This window comes from Urocitellus parryii, chromosome 6 (genome assembly GCF_045843805.1).
Source record: "Urocitellus parryii isolate mUroPar1 chromosome 6, mUroPar1.hap1, whole genome shotgun sequence".
Taxonomy (NCBI): Eukaryota; Metazoa; Chordata; class Mammalia; order Rodentia; family Sciuridae; genus Urocitellus; species Urocitellus parryii.
In genome coordinates, this window is record NC_135536.1 from 150762609 (window position 1) to 150788309 (window position 25701).

Consider the following 25701-nt stretch of genomic DNA (forward strand, 5'->3'; position numbering starts at 1 on the left):
GGCAATGGTTTCAGGAAGATTAGGTTATTTAATGAGAGCTCTCTGAAGAGGTTGTAAAGAATTAGAAATTCAAAACTCAGGCAGCTGGTATCTTGTGGGTGTGCCAGGTGGGCCTCCATTCCTCTCCTTATGTTCAAATGTGGGCTTCCTCACAGCATGGTAGCCAGCTTCCCCCTGAGGGAGTGTCCCAAGAGACACTATGTGGCAACTTGTCCTTAAAAGGCATATGACCTCACTTCTGCCATGAGAAGGTCAGATCAGTCACAGAGTCACAGCTCTGCCTGGGACCCAGGGTAGGGGAGAGAGACCCACAATCAGGAATGACTGTTGCTGTGTTTCTGGAGAGTCTACAGGATTTGGAACCATCTAGGAAAATGAGCTGTAAACTCTTTCTCCTATCCCTTTTAACAAGCAAGTGCCTCTACCCGTTTATCCAGACATGCATCATTAAAGTGCAGACCCCAAACATGCCAGCCCCAATGCAGACCCTTCCTTTGAAGCTTCCTCCTCTGTCTGAAGGGTGTGTCTCTCCCTCATTTCACTTCCTGTACCCATGTGGCCTCCACCTACTCCTTGTCTGCTTGCTAATCATCCTTTCTGCTTTGTGGCATTTGATCTAAGGCAAGTGGCATCCTCTTTGGTATTTAATAACTGCATCTTCAGAACCCTTTGCATATTGCTCAGCAGCTGAGGAAAGAATCCCAACACATAGTCCAGGACACTATGGTTTCTCATGTGTGATTTTTAAACAAAGCACCTGTAGTTTCAGATGTTGGAAATTCTCTGTATTTTCCACAGTTGCCTTATTATCTACTCACTTTTTTCTTTGAGCCTTTCTTGTACTTCTGATGATCAAAACTCATTTGGGTGTGAGATTAACTGGTTTTTGCTAAGCCTAACTAACATGTTAGGAGTCCAGAATCATTTCCTGCTGGCCTCACTGTGTGCTTAGCCCATATTGGATACTCCCTAAAAATGGGGCTGGTCCTGGGCTCATCCTTACTGGGCTCAGTGGCTGCAGCAGCTGGAGATGGTATCTGGCTCTACCCCACAGGATCTGCAAGATTGCAATGATGAGCTACAAGCTGAGCTGGAAGGCCTGCGGGCACAACTGCCTGAGAGTTGGCAGAGCCCCTCAGAGGACCTGGGCACCCATGGACAGAGGGTCTCTGGACGTGGCCCAGCAGGTACGAGCCTGGCCCTGGCTGGTGGGGCTCCATGGAAGCAGCTCGAGGCTGGATGTTTACATGACCCTTGAGACCAGAGGTGGTGAAGGAGTGTGGAGAGTTTTGCCATTTGTTATAAATGGCGAAGGTTATGATGATCTTGTGAACTCAAGGGAAATACATCTGCCCAGTGAAGCATCATAGGCAACCTTGTAGAAGAGCCTGGAATATGGAAGGCAACTTAGGGTAGCTGTGGGGTGGGCATGGGACAGTCCCCACTGAGGGGAAGTCCTACCTGTATGCAGAGTCTACCTTCAGGCGCCCATGCTCTCAGGTGAGGGAATTGGGGCCTTGATGGAGCTTGTAAGGAGCCTCCCAGTTCTCTTGAATAATCTGTTCTGGTTAAGACCGGCTGCTGATTTCTATGGAACACTAGCTTTTATAATATGGTGTAACCCTTTTTGCTAGCACCTCATTCCTCACAGATGGGGCACAAGGAAGGGGTGCTGTCTTCAGGGTGAGGAGATGAAGACAGGATGACTGGTGTTATCCACATGTCAGATTGGAAGGTTTAGAAGGGACCCTGAGGTGCATAACATAACAGAATGTCCTCTCATTCACAGGCATTTTGTCTGTGGGTGACTCCACTCCAGTGAGTATAGAAACGGAGATAATGATGGAGCAGGTGAAGGAACGTTACCAAGATCTCAAGATCCAGCTGGAGACCAAGGTCAGGGGACAAGGGCACCATGGGCTACACGCTGGCAGCAATTGCTTCACTGAACCAATGTTACCACACACGGCTGCCCTGGCACCTGCATCTGCCTTGTAATGGGCCAGCTCAGAGAGGAAAGATTGTAGGAAAGAGTAAATAAAACTGATGTTACCCCCCAGGCCCTCTGTGGGGGGAAGTAGGATGTAATAATAATGATGAATGACAGGGAAGGAAGGGATTTGTTTTGCTCTGAGTGTCACACGAGGATGTGCTAAAGATAGCTGTGTGATGGACAGCTTTTCCAACTTGTCTGCTATTGGGAATCACAGGGACAAGCTTTGTTCTAAGCCTAAAGGACCTGGAATTTGCCCTCTATGGGGACTCCATGGGCAGGATTTCTCAGGCTGAGTGTGTCCTCTTGGATGAACTTGTCCCCTGCTCTGTTATTAGGTAGTAGTGGATTTTAAGGACAATTTCCAGGACTTGCTGTCATGAATCCAATTCATTTGTCTGATTAGCAGTTGTGTCCTTGATCTCCCTGAATGAATTAATTGGAAGCTTCTAGCATGGCTTTGGCCACCTATATCTGGATAGTATCCCTTCTGTCAGGTATTCCAAGGTGTTAAGAGCCACCCTGCTTGTCTTGTGAAGGCTCTTTAGATCTCTCAGTAGCTCTCATGCCCTCTGCCCTCTTCATGTCACCTGGCCAGATGCCCAGGTTGGCCTTGATGCCTTCTGACCCCACCTACTGGACCTGCTTCGGGGGGGGGGTCACTGTGAAGTCATGGCGGATGACATATTGCCTATGGCCAATATGGGTCCTCAGGGAGTGTTACCATCATTTACATTGTTACCTCCTTCCACAGACCCTGGGGCCTAGTTAGGTCTAGGCCATTGTGCCTGGTAGCTTCATATTTCTGTTCTTACCAGTTAGGTCATATTTAGGACTTTCTGACTTGTGTGTCTCATGGTTCCCTCTTTAGGTAAATTACTACGAGACGGAAATTGAGGTCATGCAGAGAAACTTTCAGAAGGAGAGAAAGGAGATGGAGCAGGCTCACCAGCTTGAGGTTTGCACATTGGAAAGCCAGAAAGCAGACCTGGAAGCATTGTATACCAAGTCTCAGGAGGTCATCCTGGGCCTGCGGGAGCAGCTGCAGGATGCAACTCATGGCCCTGAGCCTGGGCAGACTGGGATGGAACAGTGCTGTGCGCAGGTGCTGTGTGGCCTGGCCCAGCAACTGAAGGAGGAGCTGCAGCTGAGGCACCAGAACCAACTACAGCAGATAAGGTCTGTTTGAGTTTGGAGCTCATGACTAGGGTTTCTTGCTAACAATCAAAGTTTGAAATTAGATTTAGGTAAGCTCTTTAGGATTGCAGTGTCTTCTAGCAGGATGAGTTTGCTCTGAGTAAATGAATGAGGACTGAAAAAAATTGGTTGTTGTATTAAAGATTTTTACTTTAAGGCAAAATACCCTTTTAACAGAATTTGGGACATGGAGTAGTTTTTTGTATAGAATTTTAACTCTGTTCTTTCTCTTCGGCCTCAGACTTGCCTAGTAGGCAAAGGCAGAATTTTCTCCATCATTTAGTATAGCATTCTGGTTTTCCAGGACATGGTGGAATAAGGAAGAAAAAAAAAAAAGTCAAAAAGCCTCCCCAAAATGGAAAAGATAGTTAATTTGGACAGGTCAGAATCTTCAAAAAGGCTGAAATATTTGTACCCAGAAGGGAAAAGGGCTATTTGGAAAATCTGAGTGTGGTATTTTGGGTGTTCATGGTGGGAGTTACCTGAGAAATGCCACGTTCCCTCCCTGTCACATGAGCCTGTCTTGGTAGAGTTAGTACTTGTTTATTGAAGACACGATGCTGGTTACTGGGATACAGACCCATGGAGAGCATTATCTCCCACACGAAGATGACCCCTCCTATCACCTGGCCATTTTACGTCACCCCAGCAAGACCAGGACCTCCCCCATTGGCCAGGACTTTACAAAACGACTCAGGTGAGGGTTGTGCTGAGGCTAGTGATGTTCACCTGTTGATACTTAAGAAACATGGCCCTGTCACCACACTGACAGCAGGAAGTCAAGTGACCTTTGCAGGGAAATCATTCCTGACATAGATAAGGCAGGCACTTGTCTTAGTAGAAAGAAGCCAGGGTTACCTCAGGATGTGAGATGTGATAAAGAAGAATCAGCATTCCCTCTTCCCTCCCCTCCAAGATGATGCCCGTGTACCCACCTAGGCCACTGGGGACTCACAAAAAACTGACTAATATTATCCTGGAGGATAAAGAAGTAATTTTTTTTTTTTTTTGTAGGAGTGGGTACTGGATTGAACTCAGGGGCACTCAATCACCGAGCCACATCCCCAGCTCTTTTTTGTATTTTATTTAGAGACAGGGTCTCATTGAGTTGCTGAGCGCCTTGCCATTGCTGAGGCTGGCTTTGAACTCGAGATCCTCCTGCCTCAACCTCCCAAGCCACTGGGATTACAGCTGTGCGCCACCAGGCCTGGCAAGAAGTAATTTTTAAGTCATGTGTTTTCCCAGAACTCTAAATTATCTTTTTTTTCTTTGACCTCATTAGATAACTTTATTCACACACATATCCCTTAATTTATAAAGCCTCAGCCTAAGTAAAATAAGTACACAAAAAACTATCTTAAACCCAAGAATGTGAGATAACGGACTCAACCCTTTTAGACCCGCCTTTGGACCCCCCCCACAAGGTGGCTGAGGGACAGGTATAAGGAAGCCACCCTCCTCCTCAGCATCCAGGATGCCCCTGCCCACCTGCCCAAGCCGTCTTGGGCCTTGGAGTTCTCTGGCTCCTCACTCCTGGGGAGCTTATCCTGCTACTCAGCTGGGCTCCTCGTCACGCCTCTGTATAAGGTAGAGCCATAGGCAGCCCCATGTCATTTTCTACCTCCCTGTCTTGGCCAAAGTGGACAGTGTGCCTTGACAGGCTTGGTGTTCCTGTCCAGCCCTCATCCCACACCATAGTCTCAGGTGCCACAGGCCCCAGGCCAGCCGCTTAAGGGATTTTCAAGGGAAGTTTTAAAGACAGATGAGTGTCAGCCATTTTACTAACACTCCAGACCAGCCCTGTCTGAGAGCACTCACTGCGATGAGGCACACATCATCTGGCCACACTTGACCTTTGAGCACTGGCAATGTGGCCAGTGTGACTACAGGACGGAATTTTACTTCTACATCGTAGTAATTCCCTTTCGTTTAAACCATCACATGTGGTGGGTGACTTCCATTGCTGGCTTCTATGTGTAGACCTAACCCCCAGGTGTGGAAGCCCTGGGCACAGGGACATAAAGAAGGATACGGAGAATCAGTCAGGAGAGAAGAGTTAGGCAGTTAGAACAGGAGTCCTAGTGGCCTTTTCTTCCCTGAGAATAAGGATCTGGGGTTCACTGTGGCAGAGCCCATGTTTTTGTGACTCATTATATATTTCTGTAGGAAAGAGGCAGAAGATGTGCTGACCCAGAAACTGTCGTGGCTGGAAGCCCAACATGTTGCCCGCTGTGAAAGGCTGTCCCTGCAGCATCAGAGCGAGAAGGACCGGCTGCTGCAGACGCACCTGTGGCGACTGAGGGAGCTGGTGGCACAACTGGACCTGGAGAAAGAGCAGCAGGAAGAGAGAGAGAAGGAGATCCTCACACGCTGTCAGAAGCAGCAGATGAGACTGCAGGCAGTGATGAGTGAGGAACAGGCACAGATTTGTAGATCGATGGCTCTGGAGAAGGAGGAATTGGAGCACACCTACAGGAAGCAAGTGGAAGGGCTTGCGCAGGAGGCAGAGGCACTGAGGGCCCTCTTGAACGATGGAACCACTGTGACGGGCCTCACATCCCTGTGCCTAGGTGGGGAGCAACCACTGGCTCAGTTGGATCTGAATACTGATGGAGAGATGAGGGAACTGGCCGAGGACACGCCTGGCCAGAGGCGAACTGAAGGCAGGGATTTACCCAGCCAGCCTCGCTGTGTGGACACCACACAGAACCCAACCCCTGTTCTGGTATCCAGAGAGTCCTTGAAAAGCTTCAGCCTAGGAGAGAACTGTCAGGGTCCACTCAGTGCTGGGGAGGTAGCTTCTGTTCCCTTGGAGAAGAGGTCATACATGCAGCCATGCGAAGGGAACAAGGGAGCCATTGCAGAGGAGCCAGTGCCTTCTGCCAGGGCCCCAATGAGTCTGGGCCAGGCTGATGCCCAGGAGCTTCCCGTATTGGCCACAGAGGGGATGGCCTGGTTGGCTCAGCCCCAGACACTGGAGCCATGGCACAGCCCAGCCACTTTGGAGGAGCAAGCCAACAGCCTGAGCGGGGACCCAGCCCCTGAGAGTGGTCATGGCCAGGTCTTTGAGGGGATGTCCAGGGGTGGTGACAATGCCCGGGAGACCTGGCTTGAGCACAGCCAGGAGGCTGCCTGTTGGGGGTCCTCCTGGTTACACTCCAAGCTCCCAGACCCACAGCAGCCTGGGCTAGAGTGTCTTACTGCCCTGGAGGAGACAGAGGCCGAAATGGCATTGGAGAAAGAGAAGAGTGATATGAGAAACAAACTTCTCCAGCTGGAAGATGTTGTCCGGGCTCTCGAGAAAGAAGCAGACTCAAGAGAGAATGACAGGTTTCGTTTTTCCTATTCTTTTTTTTTTTTTTAATTGGTTGTTCAAAACATTACAAAGATTGCAGAATCACATCGGTTACACATCCACATTTTTACATAATGCCATATTAGTAACTGTTGTATTCTGCTACCTTTCCTATCCTCTACTATCCCCCCTCCCCTCCCCTCCCATCTTCTCTCTCTACCCCATCTACTGTAATTCGTTTCTCTCCTTGTTTATTTTCCCATGCCGCTCACAACCTCTTATATGTAATTTTGTATAACAATGAGGGTCTCCCTCCATTTCCATGCAATTTCCCTTTTGTCTCCTTTTCCCTCCCACCTCATGTCTCTTTTTCTCCTGATCTTCCTCCCTGTTCTATTCTTAGTTGCTCTCATTATATCAAAGAAGACATTTGGCATTTGTTTTTTAGGGGTTGGCTAGCTTCACATAGCATAATCTGCTCTAGTGCCATCCATTTCCCTGCAAATTCCATGATTTTATCATTTTTTAGTGCTGCGTAATACTCCATGGTGTATAATTGCCACATTTTTTTTATCCATTCATCTATTGAAGGGCATCTGGGTTGGTTTCACAGTCTAGCTATTGTGAATTGTGCTGCTATGAACATCGATGTGGCAGTATCCCTGTAGTGAGCTCTTTTAAGGTCTTCAGGGAATATTCCGAGAAGGGCAATAGCTGGGTCAAATGGTGGTTCCATTCCCAGCTTTCCCAGGAATCTCCATACTGCTTTCCAAATTGGCCACACCAATTTGCAGTCCCACCAGCAATGTACAAGTGTACCCTTTTCCCCACATCCTCGCCAGCACTTGTTTTTTGACTTTAGAATGGCTGCCAATCTTACTGGAATGAGATGGTATCTTAGGGTGGTTTTGATTTGCATTTCTCTGACTGCTAGAGATGGTGAGCATTTTTTCATGTACTTATTGATTGATTGCATGTCCTCCTCTGAGAAGTGTCTCTTCAGGTCCTTGGCCCATTTGTTGCTTGGATTATTTGTTATCTTATTGTCTGATTTTTTGAGTTCTTTGTATACTCTGGATATTAGGGCTCTATCTGAGGTGTGAGGAGTAAAAATTTGTTCCCAGGATGTAGGCTCCATATTTACCTCTCTTATTGTTTCTCTTACTGAAAAAAAAACTTTTTAGTTTGAGTAAGTCCCATTTGTTGATTCTTGTTATTAACTCTTGTGTTATGGGTGTCCTATTAAGGAATTTGGAGCCCGACCCCACAATATGTAGATCGGAGCCAACTTTTTCTTCTATCAGACGCAGAGTCTCTGATTTGATATCAAGCTCCTTGATCCATTTTGAGTTAACTTTTGTGCATGGTGACAGAAGGGGATTCAGATTCATTTTGTTGCATATGGATTTCCAGTTTTCCCAACACCATTTGTTGAAGATGCTATCCTTCCTCCATTGCATGCTTTTAGCCCCTTTATCAAATATAAGATAGTTGTAGTTTTGTGGATTAGTCTCTGTGTCCTCTGTTCTGTACCATTGGTCCACCCGCCTGTTTTGGTACCAGTACCATGCTGTTTTTCTTACTATTGCTCTGTAATATAGTTTGAAATCTGGTATCGCTATACCGCCTGATTCACACTTCCTGCTTAGAATTGCTTTTGCTATTCTGGGTCTTTTATTTTTCCATATGAATTTCATGATTGCTTTATCTATTTCTACAAGAAATGCCGTTGGGATTTTGATTGGCATTGCATTAAACCTATAGAGAACTTTTGGTAATATCGCCATTTTGATGATGTTAGTTCTGCCTATCCATGAACAGGGTATATTTTTCTATATTCTAAGATCTTCTTCTACTTCTCTTTTTAGGGTTCTGTAGTTTTCATTGTATAAATCTTTCACCTCTTTTGTTAGGTTGATTCCCAAGTATTTTATTTTTTTTTGAGGATATTGTAAATGGAGTGTTTTTCCTCATTTCCGTTTCAGAAGTTTTATCACTGATATACAGAAATGCCTTTGATTTATGCATGTTGATTTTATATCCTGCCACTTTGCTGAATTCATTTATTAGTTCTAGTAGTTTTTTGAGAACCTTTTGGGTCTTCTAGGTATAGAATCATGTCGTCCACAAATAGTGATAATTTAAGTTCTTCTTTTCCTATTTTTATGCCTTTAATTTCTTTCGTCTGTCTAATTGCTCTGGCCAGTGTTTCGAGAACTATGTTGAACAGAAGTGGTGAGAGAGGGCATCCCGGTCTTGTTCCAGATTTTAGAGGGAATGCCTTCAATTTTTCTCCATTCAGAATGATGCTAGCCTGAGGCTTAGCATAGATAGCTTCTACAATGTCGAAGTAAGTTCCTGTTATCCCTAGTTTTTCTAATGGTTTGAACATAAAGGGATGCTGTACTTTGTCGAATGCTTTTTCTGCGTCTATCGAGATGATCATATGGTTCTTATCTTTAAATCTATTGATGTGGTGAATAACATTTATTGATTTCCGTATATTGAACCAGCCTTGCATCCCAGGGATGAATCCTACTTGATCATGGTGCACATTTTTTTTGATGTGTTTTTGTATCCGATTTGCCAGAATTTTATTGAGGATTTTTGCATCTAGGTTCATTAGAGATATTGGTCTGTAGTTTTCTTTCTTTGAGGTGTCTTTGTCTGGTTTCGGAATCAGGGTGATGTTGGCCTCATAGAATGAATTTGGAAGAGCTGCCTCTTTTTCTATTTCCTGAAATAACTTGAAAAGTATTGGTATTAATTCTTCTTTAAAGGTTTTGTAAAACTCCGCTGTATACCCATCGGGTCCTGGGCTTTTCTTGGTTGGTAGTCTTTTGATATTGCCTTTTTCATCCCATATGTTAGTAATTTGAGTTCTCTCTCTTCTCTTCGTTAGCATGGCTAAGGGTCTGTCGATCTTATTTATTTTTTCGAAGAACCAACTTTTAGTTTTGTTAATTTTTTCAATAGTTTCTTTTGTTTCAATTTCATTGATTTCCACTCTGATTTTAATTATTTCTTGCCTTCTGATACATTTGCTGCTGTTTTGCTCTTCCTTTTCTAGGGCTTTGAGATGAAGTGTGAGCTCATTTATTTGTTGTTTTTTTCTTTTTTTGAGGAATGACCTCCAGGCGATGAATTTCCCTCTTAAAACTGCTTTCATTGTATTCCATAGATTCCGATATGTTGTGTCTGTATTTTCATTTATCTCTAAGAATTTTTTGATTTCCTCCTTGATGTCTTCTGTAACCCATTGATCATTCAGTAACATATTGTTCATTTTCCATGTGATGTAGGATTTTTCCTTCCTTCTTTTATCATTGATTTCCAGTTTCATTCCATTATGATCATATAAAATGCATGGTATTATCTCCACCCCTTTATATTTACTGAGGGTTGCCCTATGGCATAATATATGGTCTATTTTTGAGAAGGATCCATGTGCTACTTTGAAAAAAGTATATCCACTTGATGATGGTTGATATAGTCTATATATGTCAGTTAAGTCTAGGTTATTGATTGTGATATTGAGTTCTATAGTTTCTTTATTCAACTTTTGTTTGGAGGATCTGTGCAATGGTGAGAGAGGTGTGTTGAAGTCACCCATAATTATTGTGTTGTGGTCTATTTGATTCTTGAACTTGAGGAGAATTTGTTTTATGAACGTCACAGCACCATTATTTGGTGCATAAATATTGATAATTGTTATGTCTTGTTTGTGAATGGTTCCTTTTAACAGTATGTTGTGTCCTTCCTTATCCCTTTTGATTAACTTAGTCTTGAAGTCAATTTTATTCGATATGATGATGGCCACCCCTATTTGCTTACGAGGACCGTGTGTGTGGTATATTTTTTCCCAACCTTTTACCTTCAGCCTGTGTATGTCTTTTCCAATGACATGTGTCTCCTGGAGGCAGCATATTGTTGGATTTATTTTTTTAATCCATGTTACCAGCCTATGTCGCTTTATTGGAGAGTTTAAGCCATTAACGTTTAGAGTTACTATTGATATATGGTTTGTACTTCCAGCCATGTTTGATTACTTATCTTTTTTTTTTAATTTAGTTTGTTTCTCCAGGATTAGTTTCCCCCCTGCCCTCTGTCTTTAACGAGGCACTTCCCACTGATGGTTTTGGTTATTGTTTTTCATTTCTTCCTGATGTAGTGTTTTGCTCAAGATGCTTTGCAATGCTGGTTTTCTGGCTGCAAATTCTTTTAACTTTTGTTTATCATGAAAGATTTTTATTTCGTTGTCATACCTGAAGCTTAATTTTGCTGGATACAGAATTCTTGGTTGGCATCCATTGTTTTTCAGTGTTTGAAATACGTTGTTCCAGGATCTTCTCGCTTTCAGCGTCTGTGATGAAAAATCCGTTGTTAACCTTATTGGTTTACCCCTGAATGTAATCTGCCTCCTTTCTCTTGTAGCTTTTAATATTTTCTCTTTGTTCTGTATATTGAATATCTTCATAACAATGTGTCTTGGCGTTGGTCTACTGTGATTTTGTATGCTTGGTGTCCTGTATGCATCTACAATTTGTATATCTTCATTATCTGACGTTCTGGCTTCTACTTGATCCACTCTGTTAGTGATACTCTCAATTGAGTTTTTAATTTGGTTTATAGTTTCCTTCATTTCTAGAATTATTGTTTGATTTTTTTTATAATCTCTATCTCCTGATAAAGATGCTTAGCTTCTTCTTTTATCTGTTTATGTAATTCATTCTCAATGTGTTCTTTCACTGTTTGAATTTGCTGTCTCATATCCTCTTTAAGGTTCCATTCCATCTGTCTAAGGTGTTCCTTGAGTTCTTTATATGACCATTTTTCTGATGACTCTAGGTCCTCCTGAATATTTAGGTTGGCCTTCATTGTTTGTACTCCTTTTCTTCCTTGCTTTTTCATGCTACTCATGTGACTTCTTGTTCTGTTTGACTGCTGAGTTACTGTTTACTCCTATAAATTTATTTGATGCTTGGGAGGAAAGGCATTAAAAGGGAAGGGAAGAAGTCACTAAAGAGAATGAGAGTAGGCAGGTAGAATTCAAGGACGGGGGAATAAGAAAATTGAAAAGAAATGAAAAGACAAAAGAAAAAATAGAAAAGAAAAAAAGAAAAAAAATAATAATAAAAAAAATTAAAATTTAAAAATAGAAAATAATTTTTAAAAAATTTAAAAAACAACAAAAAAAATGAAAATGAAAAAAAAGAACCCAAATTAAAAAAAATTAATAATTGCAGTCTTAGAGTTTGATTAACTTCTCTTCCAGTATGTGGAGCTGTGCCCACCGGGCCAAGTTTCTCCTGTCAATATGCGGGAACCAATCACTGTGCAGCAGCTCCTCCTCCCAGACTGGGCGGGTCTCCAATCCTGAGTGCCTATGGCCTTCTCTTGTGTCTAGTCATTTCCCCACTTTTTCTCAAGCCAGGCCCCGCTCACCGGTGACGCTCACCGGTGACGCTCACCACAATACTGTCTACACACCAGGTCTGCTGCTCCCGGGAGCCCTGATTTCATGAACGCCTGGGCACACTCTCCCTGTTTGCCATTCCCTCAGACCCTAAGTTTGTGGAGCTTGGGGCTGAGAATCCTCAGCGAATTTTGCTTGCCCTCCGGTAGCCACGCCCCCCGGTAGCTGGTGCAAGAGACCTCAGTTGTCAGCACTGGTGGGAGCGGTAGCCGGGAGTTCCGCGCCGCGGGTTCCGCGCCGCGGGTCCCGCGCCACTCCTGATTCCCTCCGTCTGGCTATCATGCTCACGAGAAAGCTGGGAGGGGCCCTTAAGGTTTCCCCGCTGTGTGGAGAGGGAAGGCTAGGGGATTACACACCTGTAGCCGCAGGTTTCAATGAAGTTATCTCCTCCGCCGCAATCTGATGACGTCAGTTCTCTGCCATGGTGGAATCCCATGCAAATGGCCACAGTTCGTTTCCCTTTGCCGGGTGACCAATGCAACGGGTGGGTCCTGACTGTCTCTCCCAAGCCCCGTTTCAATCCTGTGGCCGCTACCTATGAAGGCTCAGTTGGCATTAACCTCCGTAGGATCAGAAGGGCCCGACCAGTTGTTTCAGCGGGATCGTTTAGTGCTGAGTCACAGCTGTTTGTCTGCGAGAAGCAGGCGAACAGGAGCTTGAATTCAGCTGATCCGGGCTTGGTGTGTGTTCTGAGAGGCCCAGACTGTTCGCCCCAGATCCACGTCAGCTCAGCATTGCCTAGTGATCCTGATCAAACAACATTTAGACGGTTTACGACTCCCTATGCCCGCGCAGCTGAAGAGGTCAGAGACTTGATCTCTCCGAGCCCGCCGCCATGTTGATTGATCTCGTTTTTCCTATTCTTAAAATGCAGAACTAAACCCAGTTGCCTCTCACTAGTGACTGTTACATAGTCCTTCCCCACTGGCGAGCTCACAGATAGGCTAACTCTGTAACCTTGCACCTGTGTGGCCATCATGAGCCCTGCCCCAGGCATTTCTGGTCACTGGGTGCTCAGCAGGTGTGCAGAGGACAGGCAGGGCAGTGCTTTCCTGAGCAGCTCAGCAGGCTCTGGTATTTCTATCTCTGCCTAACAGAACAAGGTCTGTGGTTGGTCCTGGATCATCTGTGAGGCCTCTGCTTGCTGAGTTTGAGAGGCAGGGGGTGAGGGACTACAGCCCCTCCTGTGTGTACTAGGCACTGTCCTTGGGCTGCACACGGCAGTGACTGCTGGCTTTTCCAGAGCTGCAGAGCATGGCTTTGAGGGCCCCTCACCTGGTTCCTTGTCCAGAAGATGTTTATGGACACTTGCACATCCCTGTGCAAGCACATGATGCTGTTCCATGACATGCTCCATGCTTGCTGTCATTTAGTTCCGTTAGTCTCCATATGCACACCTACAAGATGTCCAGTCCTGTGGAAACAGGCTTCAGGAGGTTATTGTCCATGGCTCTTGTCCATGTCAGTAACACTGACAAAGCAGACATGGTGTGTCCCAGTAGTGGGCATAGTCACATAGGAGTGATGATATCTGTATTCTAGTCGATGTGTACATTGGGAGGACGATGGAAAGGTTACTTCCTTTAGGAGAAAAAAGATGTGGGAGTAGGGGTGTAGTTCAGTAATAGAATACTGGCTTAGCATGTGTGACGTTCTGGGTTCCATTCCCAGTGCCAAGAAATAAATGTCAGCATACCAGCCAATTTAAGAAAGAAAACTTGATCATCAGCTGGAAGCCCAGCATCCTCAAGGGCTACCCTTGCCCTTTGCTGGCCCAAAGGGCTGTTCCTCACCATTCAGGTGTTTTGTTTTGTTTTGTTTTGTCGCACACCTTTGCCTCTTAGGGATGTAGCCTTGTTCTCACTGCCCTGATTTCTGGATAGCCCCATTGATGAAGCAGAGGTGGCACCATGTCCAAGGAGGGTCATAGTGAACATAGTGTTATGCCTTTCCTCTGTGACCACTCTAGATGTAGCCTCCATGTATGGACGCATCATAGACAATAGCACACCGTAGTTCAGCTTCATGAATCCTACTCTGTTGTCCCCTGCGACCATTCTCAAAGTTTTATCTACTCTTGGCCTCCAAGCCTGATAGCTGTAACCTTCCTGGACCTGAAGTCTGGAAGGCTGCCCTTGTCCCCTCTGCTGTCCCACATGTCCCATCCTGGCACTGGACAGTGTCACCTGGGTCTCTGCAGCATGCCAGGCTGGGAAGAGATTGTAGGTAAAGCAGAACAAATGTTTAGAGCTCTTACCCTACAGGGCCCTTCACTTGTTGCATGTCCCAGTGTTATAAAGAAGTATGTCACATTTTAAGGATGAAGAAAACTTAAAGGTCATGCTGCTCAAATGTTTGCATTTTCCAAGGGCATGGATATATGTAGTAAAAGCCCAGGGGAAGACAAATAAATAATTGTTGTGGATTGAAGCCCTAGGAGTGCATGTAGGTTCAGGCCTCATGTCAAAGCAACCCTGAGGCTGCCCTGCCTGCCTTAGGCACAGAGGGACTTGGTGTATGAGGAGACAGGGCAGTAAGGGTTCTGCAAAGGCTTTGGTGGATACTAGCCAGCTCTCACAGGAGTGTTTTCCAAAAACAAAGTGCTGGGGCCTGAGCTGGCCCACTGTTGTCAGGAGGACAGCAGATTACAGGACAGTGAAGGCAGGAGTGCATGGGGAGTGTGGCGAGGAGGTGATTGTTAGAGCTGTTCAGAATGATGGCTGCAGAGGTACAGAAAGTTGGTGGACAGAAGTTTGGAGGCCAAATTGACAGAGGTTATGGGTGGGCAGGGAAGTCAGAGATGGATCAAGTGGCTATCACTGGATGCCCAGGAAGTGCCATTGAGCATCATGGGAGAAGGTGGGAGGTGGGTACTTAAGGAGCTTTTAATACTGCCTCCTGCAAGAAACGAAGTAGGGCTAGGGAAGAAAGGGCTCTGAGAAGGAGGAGCGGGGGAAAGAGGCTGGTGTCTTCGGGAGAAGGTGATTACAAGGGAGGATCACCTGTGTGCAGAGCAACTGAGGGACCAGCTCACACAAGATGGGGAAGCCTGAAGGAGTCCATGGGGTTCAGCAGTTCAGAGGTACCCCTGAGCTCCCAAGGAATCCCTAACCCAATATTGGCCCCAGACCTGGCTCCTGTTCTGAAAGGGTAGGTCTTGCCCCAATCCCAGCCAAGTTAGCCCTTGATCACAATTCCCAGCATAGTGGCCTTGCTGCCCCTTGTAGATAAACATGTGCTACCTTCCCTGAGCCCACTGTAGCAGCAGGTTCCCATTCTAGTCAAGGGTCAAACATGGATTTTGAAGGCTGTGGGGAAGCCTGGGCCCTTTATCACAAGAGAAAGCAAAATCCAGAGAGGTACCTGATCAGATCTGGGTTGTGAGAGAATCTGTGCCTGCAGTATAGAGAACAGCAGAAATGGTCTGCACATGCTCAGGGCCAGAGTGAATCCCCTGTAACTTCACTATGTCTCTTTCTCTTTCCACACACAACTTTTTTTGTGGCGGAGGGGTGTCCTGAATCATTTGATGTAAACACAGACATCATGATACTTTACTGCTAAATAATTCAGCATGTTATTTTGTAAGAACAAAGATACTCTCTTCCATAATATTATTATATCCACCATGTGGTTATGGTACATACATGGGAATTTTTTTGCGGGGGGGGGGGGGGATACTATGGATTGAACTCAGGGGCACTGAGCTATATAGCCCCAGCCCTATTTTGTATTTTATTTAGAGACGGCGTCTCACTGAATTGCTTAGTGCCTCACTTTTGCTGAGGCTGGGTTTGAACTCACAGTCCTCCTGCCTCATTTTCCCAAGCCACTGCAATTACAGGTGTGAACCACTGTGCCTGGCCCCATACATGAGAAATTTAACTTTGATACAATCTTTTTGTTTGCACGGGGTGGGGGGAGTGTTGATTCTGGAGATGGAACCCAGGACCTCCCAGCCCAGACATTGATTTTTTTTATCATGTTAAAAATATACACAGCATGAAATTGGTCATTTTAACCATTTTTAAGCATACTATTCATTGGTATTTAACATTCACAGTGTTGTCCAACACTCACCACTATGTACTTTCAAAACTTCCATTATCTCAAACAGAAACTGTACCCATTAAGCATTGACTTTTGCTAGTATTTTGTGGAGGTTTCTACTATCACTCTTCCTAAGGGTTATTGGCCTGTAGTTTTCTTGTGTCTTTGGCTTTGGTATCAGGATAATGCTGACCTCATTGAATGAGTTTAGACTTCCAAACTCAACAATTTCTAATTTCCTTTCACTTTCCTCCTTTTCAATTTTTGGAAGAGATTAAGATTAATTGGTATTAATTTTTTTAAATGTTTGATAGAACTCACCAGTGAAGCCATCTACTCTTGAACTCTGTTACAATGTTTTTAGTTGTTGATGCACTCTCCATACTAGTTGTAGATCTGTTCAAGTTTTCTGTCTTTGTGAGTCTATTTTGGGAGATTGTTTGTAGGAATTTGGACATAAAGTTCTGAAGAATGAAGACATTTGGCATGATGGCCATTAGTTCACATACTTGCTTTTTCTCAGATTTGGTTGAAACATTTTAGGTGTAATTACAATATGGTAGCATTGCATGCTTCTCAGCCTATAGCACCTTAGGAAGTTTGTTAACTCCTTGTATCACATGCTTGCCCTATGGGACCATGATCTTTCTTCAGAAGGAAGTTAGTAAGGAAATTATTTGGAGTAGATTTCCTCATTTTCTGATTACCTGAAAAAATGTCTTAAACCTTTCTTCATTTTCTAAAAATAGTATTCCTAGAAATACAAATCCAGATTAACAGTCAAAAGCTGTCCTTCAGCCCTTTGAACATATTCTTTCAGTATTAGATTCTACTGTTAACTTGTGACAGCTACTTCTAATAGTTCCTTTGAATATGTATCATTTATCTGCTGCTGCTGTAACAAATGACCAAAAACCCAGGGACTTAAAACAACACTGATTTGTCATCTAAAAGTTTTGATGGTTAGAAGAGTAAAATAAGTCTCATTGGGCTAAAAGCCAGGTGCTGGTGCTAGCAAGACTGCATTCCTTTCTGGAAATTCTACAGGGAATCCCTTGTGCTTTTTCCAACTTCTAGAGACTGCTCACTTTCAGATTCATGCCCCCTCCTATCTTTAAAGCCATGGATGGTGGGTCAAGCCCTTCCCACATCACATGACCCTGATGCTGACTCTTCTGCCTTGCCTTCTACTTTTAAGGATCTTGGTGATTACATTGGGGCCACCCAGATAATCCATGATGACCTATGTAAGGTCATTTAGGTAGCAGCCTTGATTCCCCTCTGCTATATGATGTTACATGTCCACAAGTTGTGAGGACAGGAACAAGGATGTGGGCATCTTTTAGAGGCTATTACTCTGCCTACCACAGCAGGTGATTTGACTTTTGTCTTTTGGCTGCTTCTAAAATATTCTGTATCTTTGGCATTTTACCTTTGGTATATATTTCTTTCTTTTTAACTTTATGTTAAAGTGTAATATACATAAGGAAAAATGCACATATGTACAGTTCAGAGAATTTTCAACAAATTGAACACACCCAGGTTATCTTATCCCCACACACACCCAATATCTCTGTTACTAGCAGTCAGAGCAAGAAACGGAACACACCAAAGCCCACCTCCATAAGTGGGTAAACTGCTAGCCCAAATTCTAACAACAGTGATTAATTTTTTTTCTCTTTTTTCTTCATGTAGTATATACTCTCTTGCATCTGATTTTCTTGGCTCATATTTTTCTTTGCCCCTATTTTTGCTTATAGGTATAATTCATTCATTGGCATTACTATGTAGTATGCTGTTAGGTGATTATACTACAGTTTGTTTATTTTTTTCATCTGTTGATGGATATTTCAATAGTTTCTGGTTCGGGGCTGTCAATATAGTACTGTGATGAAAGTTTTGTACATGTCTTTTGAAGAATTTATGTCGTTATGTACCTAGGAATGGAATTGTTAAGTTGTGGAAAAAGTTGGAGTTTTCTTTTTGCTTATCCTATTTAGAAAACATTATTATTTAGAATGTTTGGGATATTGTCTTATGAAAGTTCCTCAGCCATTGCTCTTAAAATACTACCTCTCCATGGCCATGGTGGTGCATGCGTGAAATCCCACTGATTTAGGAGGCAAAGGCAGGAGGATCCCAAGTTCAAGGCCAGCCTGGACAACTTAGTGAGACCCTATATCAAAATAAAAGATTAAAAGGGCTTGAATGTAGGGCTAAAAGCTCAGTGCTAGCTTTTAGCCCAATGAGACTCATTTTATTCTTCTAACTACCAAAACTTTAAGATGACAAATCTGTTTTTTTAAGCCTCTGGGTTTTTGGTCATTTGTTATAGCAGCAGCAGATAAATGATTACATATGCAAAGGAACTATTAGAGTAGCTGATACAAGTTAACAATAGAATCTGATACTGAAAGAATATGTTCAAAGGACTGAGGGACAGCTTTTGAGTGTACTGTTAAAAAAACTATACACAAACTGCTACTTCATTCCTGGTGCTAATTAGATGTATGATGTTAGATTTTTTCTGCTTTTTTCCTCCATTTATCAACTTCTCTTATATTTTCCATCTTCTTTCTCTTTTCTCTGTACCACACCCAGGTTATCTTATCCCACCACACACTCAATATCTCTGTATTCCAGGTCAGTTACTTTTTTAACTCTAATCTGTTTAAACTCATTCAGTGAGTTTTTATAGACATATGACTTGCATGAAACCCTTTGCTACTTTAAAAAAATATATTGGTGCATTATAATTATACATGATAGTGGATTGATTGTTGCATATTTGTAGAGGCTCATAATATAACAATATAATTTGATCAGTTCAGTTCCCCTTCCTGTTACTTTTTAAATTCCAGAGACTTCTATTTCTTTATTCTTCTCTTAGTCTATCATAACATACAGGAAATTATGTTAAGGGGATTCATAGGCTTAATGTTATAAGCAACAAAGATAAATTAACTCAGAGATGTGTTCTTAGTTTGAAAAAAATGGGAGGCTAAATCCAGATAGAGACCTACCAGGGGAAGTAAATGTCAGCTAGACTCCCGTATATTAATAAATTCTCCAGGCACCAAGTATGAAGTTTAAGCTGCCTCTTTAATGATCTGTATCAGTAAATTGTCATCTTTCTTAAATCAGTGGTGTTAGTTGATGTCCCAAGATGGTTCCCACATGAGGGGCCACCTTCTGTCAGGTATTTCTCTGTGAATTGACATGGAATTTTCCTAAGTATTTCCTTTCAGAGCTGCTATGAGGATGTGGGATGGGTGAACTCTCACAAGAGAGAAAGTATGCCTTTGTAGTTTGGTATGATTCCTTGTGCTTCTTAGCTCTGGCTGCAGTTCACTGGCCAGGGATGAATATCCTTTGCCATCCCTGAGGACTTACCCCTAGCACTTGGCAATAGAAGCCAGTACCCATATCCATATTCAGATGGAAGTGGTGAAATGCCAGCTGCCCCGAAAGGTAAACAAAATAATGGTGCTGATTGTGTTCATGGGCTGTTGATAAAGGTGCAGTTTAGAAGCTAAGACAGTGGTGTTCCTGTGAGATGCTCGCAGGAGATGCACGTCAGAGCATGTTACCACTGGAGAGGAGAAAAGGCAAAGTACCCTGCACCACCTCCAGGGAGGGAATGAAGACTGCAATTTTCAGCTCTTGTGACTGCATGTTGCTGCCAGCTCCTTCTCACCAGGCTTTTTTCAATTTTTCATGCAGAGTCGAGTTTCAGAGGCTTTCTGAAGAAAACATATTGTTGAAAAATGATCTGGGGAGGATTCAGCAGGAACTTGAAGCTGCAGAGAGCACAAATGATGCACAGAGGTAAGGCGTGTCTCAGTAGTTCACCCACACTGACAAGACAGAGTCCTCTGTATCTGTCTCTAGAATGAGCTTAGGAGGGATTGATATAGAAAGTGGGAGATGCTGGCAGATAAACCCTCATTCCAGAAAGACCTACGTGGATGAACTGTGGACTTCTGAACAGATCTGATAGGCATAGGGGATTCTGACTTCCCACCACAGGTTGGCAGCCACTGTATATGCTCCTTTGTCTCAGAAGTGTATGCATGCTGCTGCATGGTTGGCTCCACATCCACAGCTCCAGGACACAGCCCTCAAAATTGACATACAGATACTTCTCACCTATACAGAAATGCTCCATGTCACAATTAGGCGTGGGGGACAGTGAGTGTTTTTGGAGGGGTGGGAAGTGCTACTAGGGCCTTCCTGGGTAAGGAGAGTCTATCTGGTTATGTTCTGATAAATGGTTTCAGCTGTGCATTTCCTCAAGGTTCATTGCTGGTATATCAATGTCAGTGAGTCAAGGCTGGAGATGGGACAGGCCGGGCAGGGACGTGTGCACCAGAGAAGAGGAGGGTCTGTGGGGTGAGGGTGGCTTTCTGCTGTCACTACTGTAACTGCATCTAAGGACAGTTTGTTTATCCTTTTTTATTTTTTTCCCAATTATGAATTTTAAGATGAGCTCAGCTCTAAAATGCTGAGAATGTGGTTCTGGTTTGATAAATTACTGTGATGTTGCTAGAGTAATTACTATTATGTTATAGCAATTCCACAGTCTAAAATTCTTTTTTTGGTGGGGTGGGGAATAGAAATTCAGTGGATTAGACAAAAGGGAGTGAAGGGAAGGGAGTGGGGACAGGATTAGGAAAGACAGTGGAATGATTCTAATATAAGTTTCCTATGTGCATATAAGAATACACCACAGTAAATCTCAATATTGTGTACATTCACATGCCTGGGATCTTAATTAGAATAATATATATTCCATGCTTATATAATTATATCAAAAATGGATTCTACTGTTACATATAACTAAAAATAACAAATAAAAATTTATATAAACAAAATTCTTTTTTTCTCTCTGTGATTTGCCAGGACCCTTTAGCAACAAACCTCAGTAGTAGTAAGACTGCTTGGGTCTTCATGCTGCTGAGTGTGAATAAGTTACATGTTTTGCAGAAAAAGAAATATTAGTATGTGTGACTAAGGAATTTTACAGGTGCTGTTTATTCATACAATAGCGGCAACTGCCTACATATCTGAGCAATTTCACATTTCTAAATTTTCCCTGATGTGGGATTGGACTGGCTCCTCCCTCCTCCTCATCACCAGCAGCCTCAGTAGTATTGTCATAGACACCGTGGCAGTGGGTGTCCTGGGGCTGTGGAAGACCCAGGTCAGACAGAATCTGTTCTGTGACTACAAATTCAAGCTGTAATGTCATAGTGGGTGATAGCCAAGGAAAAGACACTGGTTAGTCAGAAATGATGTTGTTTATTTTGCTTTTTCAACAGAAAGGAAATTGAAGATTTAAAGAGAGACAAAGAAAAGACCTGCCTTGAAATGGAAGAACTCAACATACAGGTCAAGTATTGATGACTGGCATGAAGCCTTTTTTGTTGTTGTTGTTATTATCCTGAAATAGTCTCACACTTACAAAAAGGAAGTAGAGAGCTTTTTTCTAAAAGATGTGAGAGAGAGAGAGTTGCCAGTCCCTACTTCCCCCTCAAAATCAGGTACTGGCATGCATAGGAACCCACTCACCCCATTTTGGTTTAGCAGGTGTCTGGAATGTTGGCAGTTATGTGTGGCATTAGTCTCCTTATATTAGTCTGTCCTTGATTGTTAAGACCTTGACATTTTCAAGATTGCAGGTGGCCACTATGAGGATGTCCCTCCATCTGAGTTGTCTAATAGCTCCTTGTGATAAGTCAGATTCTCTGTTTGGGGTAGGGACAACTCAGAAGTGATGCTATATCCCCATTTCATCCTCTCAGAGACACAATGTTTTGTCCCTTTGTTGAACACTTTGATTGCTTGGGTAAGGTGGTGTTGACTGAGCCTCTCCACAGTTACTTTTCCCTTTGTAATTCATATTTAACAGGGAGAAGCTTTGGTATTATGTAAATATCCTGCTCTTTATCAACTCTCACTCCCTAATTTTGGCAGCCTTTTGTATTTTGGTGGAATCAGTTACAATTATGATAGCTAATCTCCCCATCTTAATATTATTAATTGGTATTCTTCTCCCATTAACTTATTGAGTGACTTGTATCATATAATGATTTGATGGGTTATAATATATTACAATTAGTATTTATTTTGATGCTCAGATTGTCTCAGATTTGGGCAATGGGAGCCCTTTGTAGGTAGCATCTTATGTTCTTTGGATAGGTCCTAATCGTTCTTTGAGTACTTCCTTACTTTCTGGTAACCCAAGATGTTCTGGGTTCTAGTCATATTTCCCCTGCTCCAGCCTTGGAGTCTGCTATTTCTCCAGGGAACCCTTGGTTACTTCTAGCCAAGGATAGTCTTTAGAATGGTCTTTAGACCATTGGATGGCACTGGATGTGCTCATTGTTCCTGGGGTATGCTGCTTCCAGGAGATGTTAGTGGATACAGCTAGGACATGTATGTGTTTATACAGATGCATATAGTTTCACGTATGTTTATTTATTTACCTCTATATTGAAAACTATGAATTCAAACCCATATCTGCAATTTGCACCCAACATCTTAGGGATAATGCTAGTTTTCTCCTTTTTTGTATTTGTAACCCATTTCTCCAATAAGATATCTGATTTCCATCACCCTCATTATGGTTACTTATTATCTGATCATTATCTCTTACTCTGTATATAAATGTTCTTTTCACCTCCTATGCTGATCCTCCTTCTGCCCCCAATACAAAAATGCATTTTGTACTTTGTTCTTCTTCCTGTCTTTTAATTAAGACTAATTAAGGAATAAGCAATCAACCTAGAATGTGTTATCCTTGGCTTTTTAAAAAAATTGTTATTAATAATTATAGATTCATACATATTTATAAGAAATACAGAGCAATCCCTTATACACTTTAGTTTTCCTCAGTGGTAACATTTTTCAAAACAATAGTGCAATATCTGTGTTAGTATTTTAGGGTTGTCAAAATTCCATATTACAGACTATGAGGGTTTAAATAATAAAAATTCATTTCATCACAATTTTTATGTCTAAAAGTTTGAGATCAAGGTACCTACAGGGTTGGTTTCTTCTGAGGTCTCTTTCCTTGGCTTGAAGATGGTACCTTCTCCTTCTTTGTTTACATAGTTGTCCCTCTGTACATGTATGTGTCCTAATCTCCTCTTCATATAAGGTTGCCAGTCATATTGGATTAAGGCCTATCTATATGATCTCATTACCTTAATAACCTCTTTCAAGACCCATCTCCAAATACATTCATATTCTGAAGTGTCAGGGGTTAAGACATATGACTCTGGGTAGAGGACACAATTCAGCCTATAATAAATATCACAGCCAAGATATTGACATCAATTAAATCCATGGATCATATTTAGATTTATCCAGTTTTACTTGTGTACTCTTATGTATGTGTGTATGTTGAATTCATCATCTGTGTAGGTTTCTGTATCCACCACCACAGTCAAGATATTGAATATTTCTAACATCCTGGGCATTCCGAGTGTTGCCCTTTTATGACCATGCCAACTTTCTCCCTGCCCACCTAATCCTGACAGCCACTAAAATGTCCTGTTTCTAAACTTTTATTTCAAAATATTATACAAGTAGAATGATATAGAATGTGACTTTTAGGATTGTCTTTTTTACCTATCATAATTCCTTGAAGAGTCATCCAAGTGTTGTGTATATCAGTAGTTGTTTTTATTGCTGAGTAGTTCCTGTGGAACGGACATACAACAGCTTGTTTTCACATTACAATAATGACTGAGTTGTGTGGTAGTCACGTTTGGTTGTTTTTATTTGTTTGTTTGTTTGCTTCATTGAAGTATATCTCTAACCCTTTTTATTTTTTATTTTGAGACAGGGTCTGGCTTAGCCCAGGTCAGCCTCAAACTTTGAAGGCTATCCAGCCTCAAACTTTTGAAGGATATATGACTGATTCCAAGTTTGGGCTATTACAAATAAAGCTGCTACAAATATTGTTACTCTGGTTTTTGTGTGAACATAAGTTTTTGTTTTACCAGGATAAACTCCTAAGACAATAATAACTAAGTTGTGTGATAGCCACATGTTTAGTTTGTTTGTTTCATGGAGGTATATCACTAACACTTTTTTTTTTTTTTTGAGACAGGGTCTTGCTTAGTTGCCCAGATCAGTCTCAAACTTGCCATCCTCCTACCTCAACCTCCCACGTCTCTGGGGGTAACAGGCATGTGCCACTGTGCCCAACACATTTATTTTTATAAGAAACTCCAAAACTGTTTCCTAGCATGCCTGTAACATTTTATACTCTTACCAGCATGTATGTATGATCTGGTTTCTCTACATCCTTGCCAACATTTTGTGTTTTGAGTATTTTGTATTATTGACATTCTGTTGGCTATGTACTGAGATGGGCAGGCTGGAGGGGGTACAGTTCAGTATTTTCCTTTCCATAGGTCGATTAAGTTCTAGGGAGTTATTTTCCTTAGGGCCTGAAAACAATATCCTCTGGGTGTCCTTCTATCTAGTCAACATTTTAGTTAGCATGGGTTGCTTCACAAAATACACTGAGTGACTTGAGCAACAGATACTTATTTCTTACTGTTCTAGAGGCTGGAAGTCTGAGATCAAGGGACATTGGTCCTGGCTTCTCACCATGTCCTCACAAGGCTTAAAGAGAGAAATTTCTCTCTTGCTGTCTATAATTGCACTAATCATATTATATAAGAAGCCCACTTTTTAAAATTTTATTCTAATTTGTAATATGACAGCAGAATGCATTTCAATTTATATTCCACAAAGCACAATTTTTCGTGTCTCTGGTTGTTCACAAAGTAGAGTCACACCATTTGGGTCTTCATACATGTACTTAGGGTAATGATGTCCATCTCATTCCACCGTCTTTCCTACCCCTATGCCCCTTCCTTCCTTTTTGCTCTATCTAAAGTTCATCCATACCTCCCATGTTCCCCCCTACCATCCCGCCAGTCTCCATTATGGATTAGCACCCTCATATCAGAGAAAACATTCGGCATTTGGTTTTTTGGGATTGGCTTATTTCACTTAGCTTAATATTCTCCACCTCCATCCATTTACCTGCAAATGCCATGATTTTATTCTCTTTTAATGGTGAGTAATATTTCATTATATATATACACCACATTTTCTTTATCCATTCATCTACTGAAGGGCTCTAGGTTGGTTCTACAATTTAACTATTGTGAATTGTGCTGCTGTAAACATTGATGTGGCTGTGTCCCTGTAGTATGCTGTTTTTAAGTCCTTTGGGTATAAACTGAGGAGTGGGATAGCTGAGTCAAATTGTGTTTCCATTCCCAGTTTTCCAAGGAATCTCCATACTGCTTTCCATATTGGCTGCACCAATTTACAGTCCCACCAACAATGTATGAGTGTGCCTTTTCCCCCACATCCTCGCCAACACTTATTGTTGTTTGTATTCTTAATAGCTGCCATTCTGACTGGAGTGAGATGAAATCTTAGAGTAGTTTTGATTTGCACTTCTCTAATTGCTAGAGATGTTGAATATTTTTTCATATATTTGTTGATTGATTGTATATCATCTTCTGAGAAGGATCTGTTCAGTTCTTGGCCCATTTATTGACTGGGTTATTTGTTTTTTTGGTGTTAAGATTTTTGAGTTCTTTATATATCCTGAAGATTAATGCTTTGTCTGATGTGTGTATGGTAAAAATTTGCTCC

The 25701-nt window shown here is 42.5% G+C and overlaps 1 protein-coding gene across 1 annotated transcript in view; it reads left to right on the plus strand.

Moving 5' to 3' along the window:
- The window catches only part of Ninl (ninein like), a 160898-nt gene that overhangs the window by 121266 nt on the left and 13931 nt on the right, over window positions 1-25701 (plus strand). The window contains exons 14-19 of the mRNA XM_026393038.2: window positions 1055-1187; window positions 1790-1896; window positions 2865-3172; window positions 5357-6520; window positions 19735-19839; window positions 21333-21402. Of these exons, the coding sequence (XP_026248823.2) occupies window positions 1055-1187; window positions 1790-1896; window positions 2865-3172; window positions 5357-6520; window positions 19735-19839; window positions 21333-21402 (1887 nt within the window). The remainder of the gene's footprint in view (window positions 1-1054; window positions 1188-1789; window positions 1897-2864; window positions 3173-5356; window positions 6521-19734; window positions 19840-21332; window positions 21403-25701) is intronic.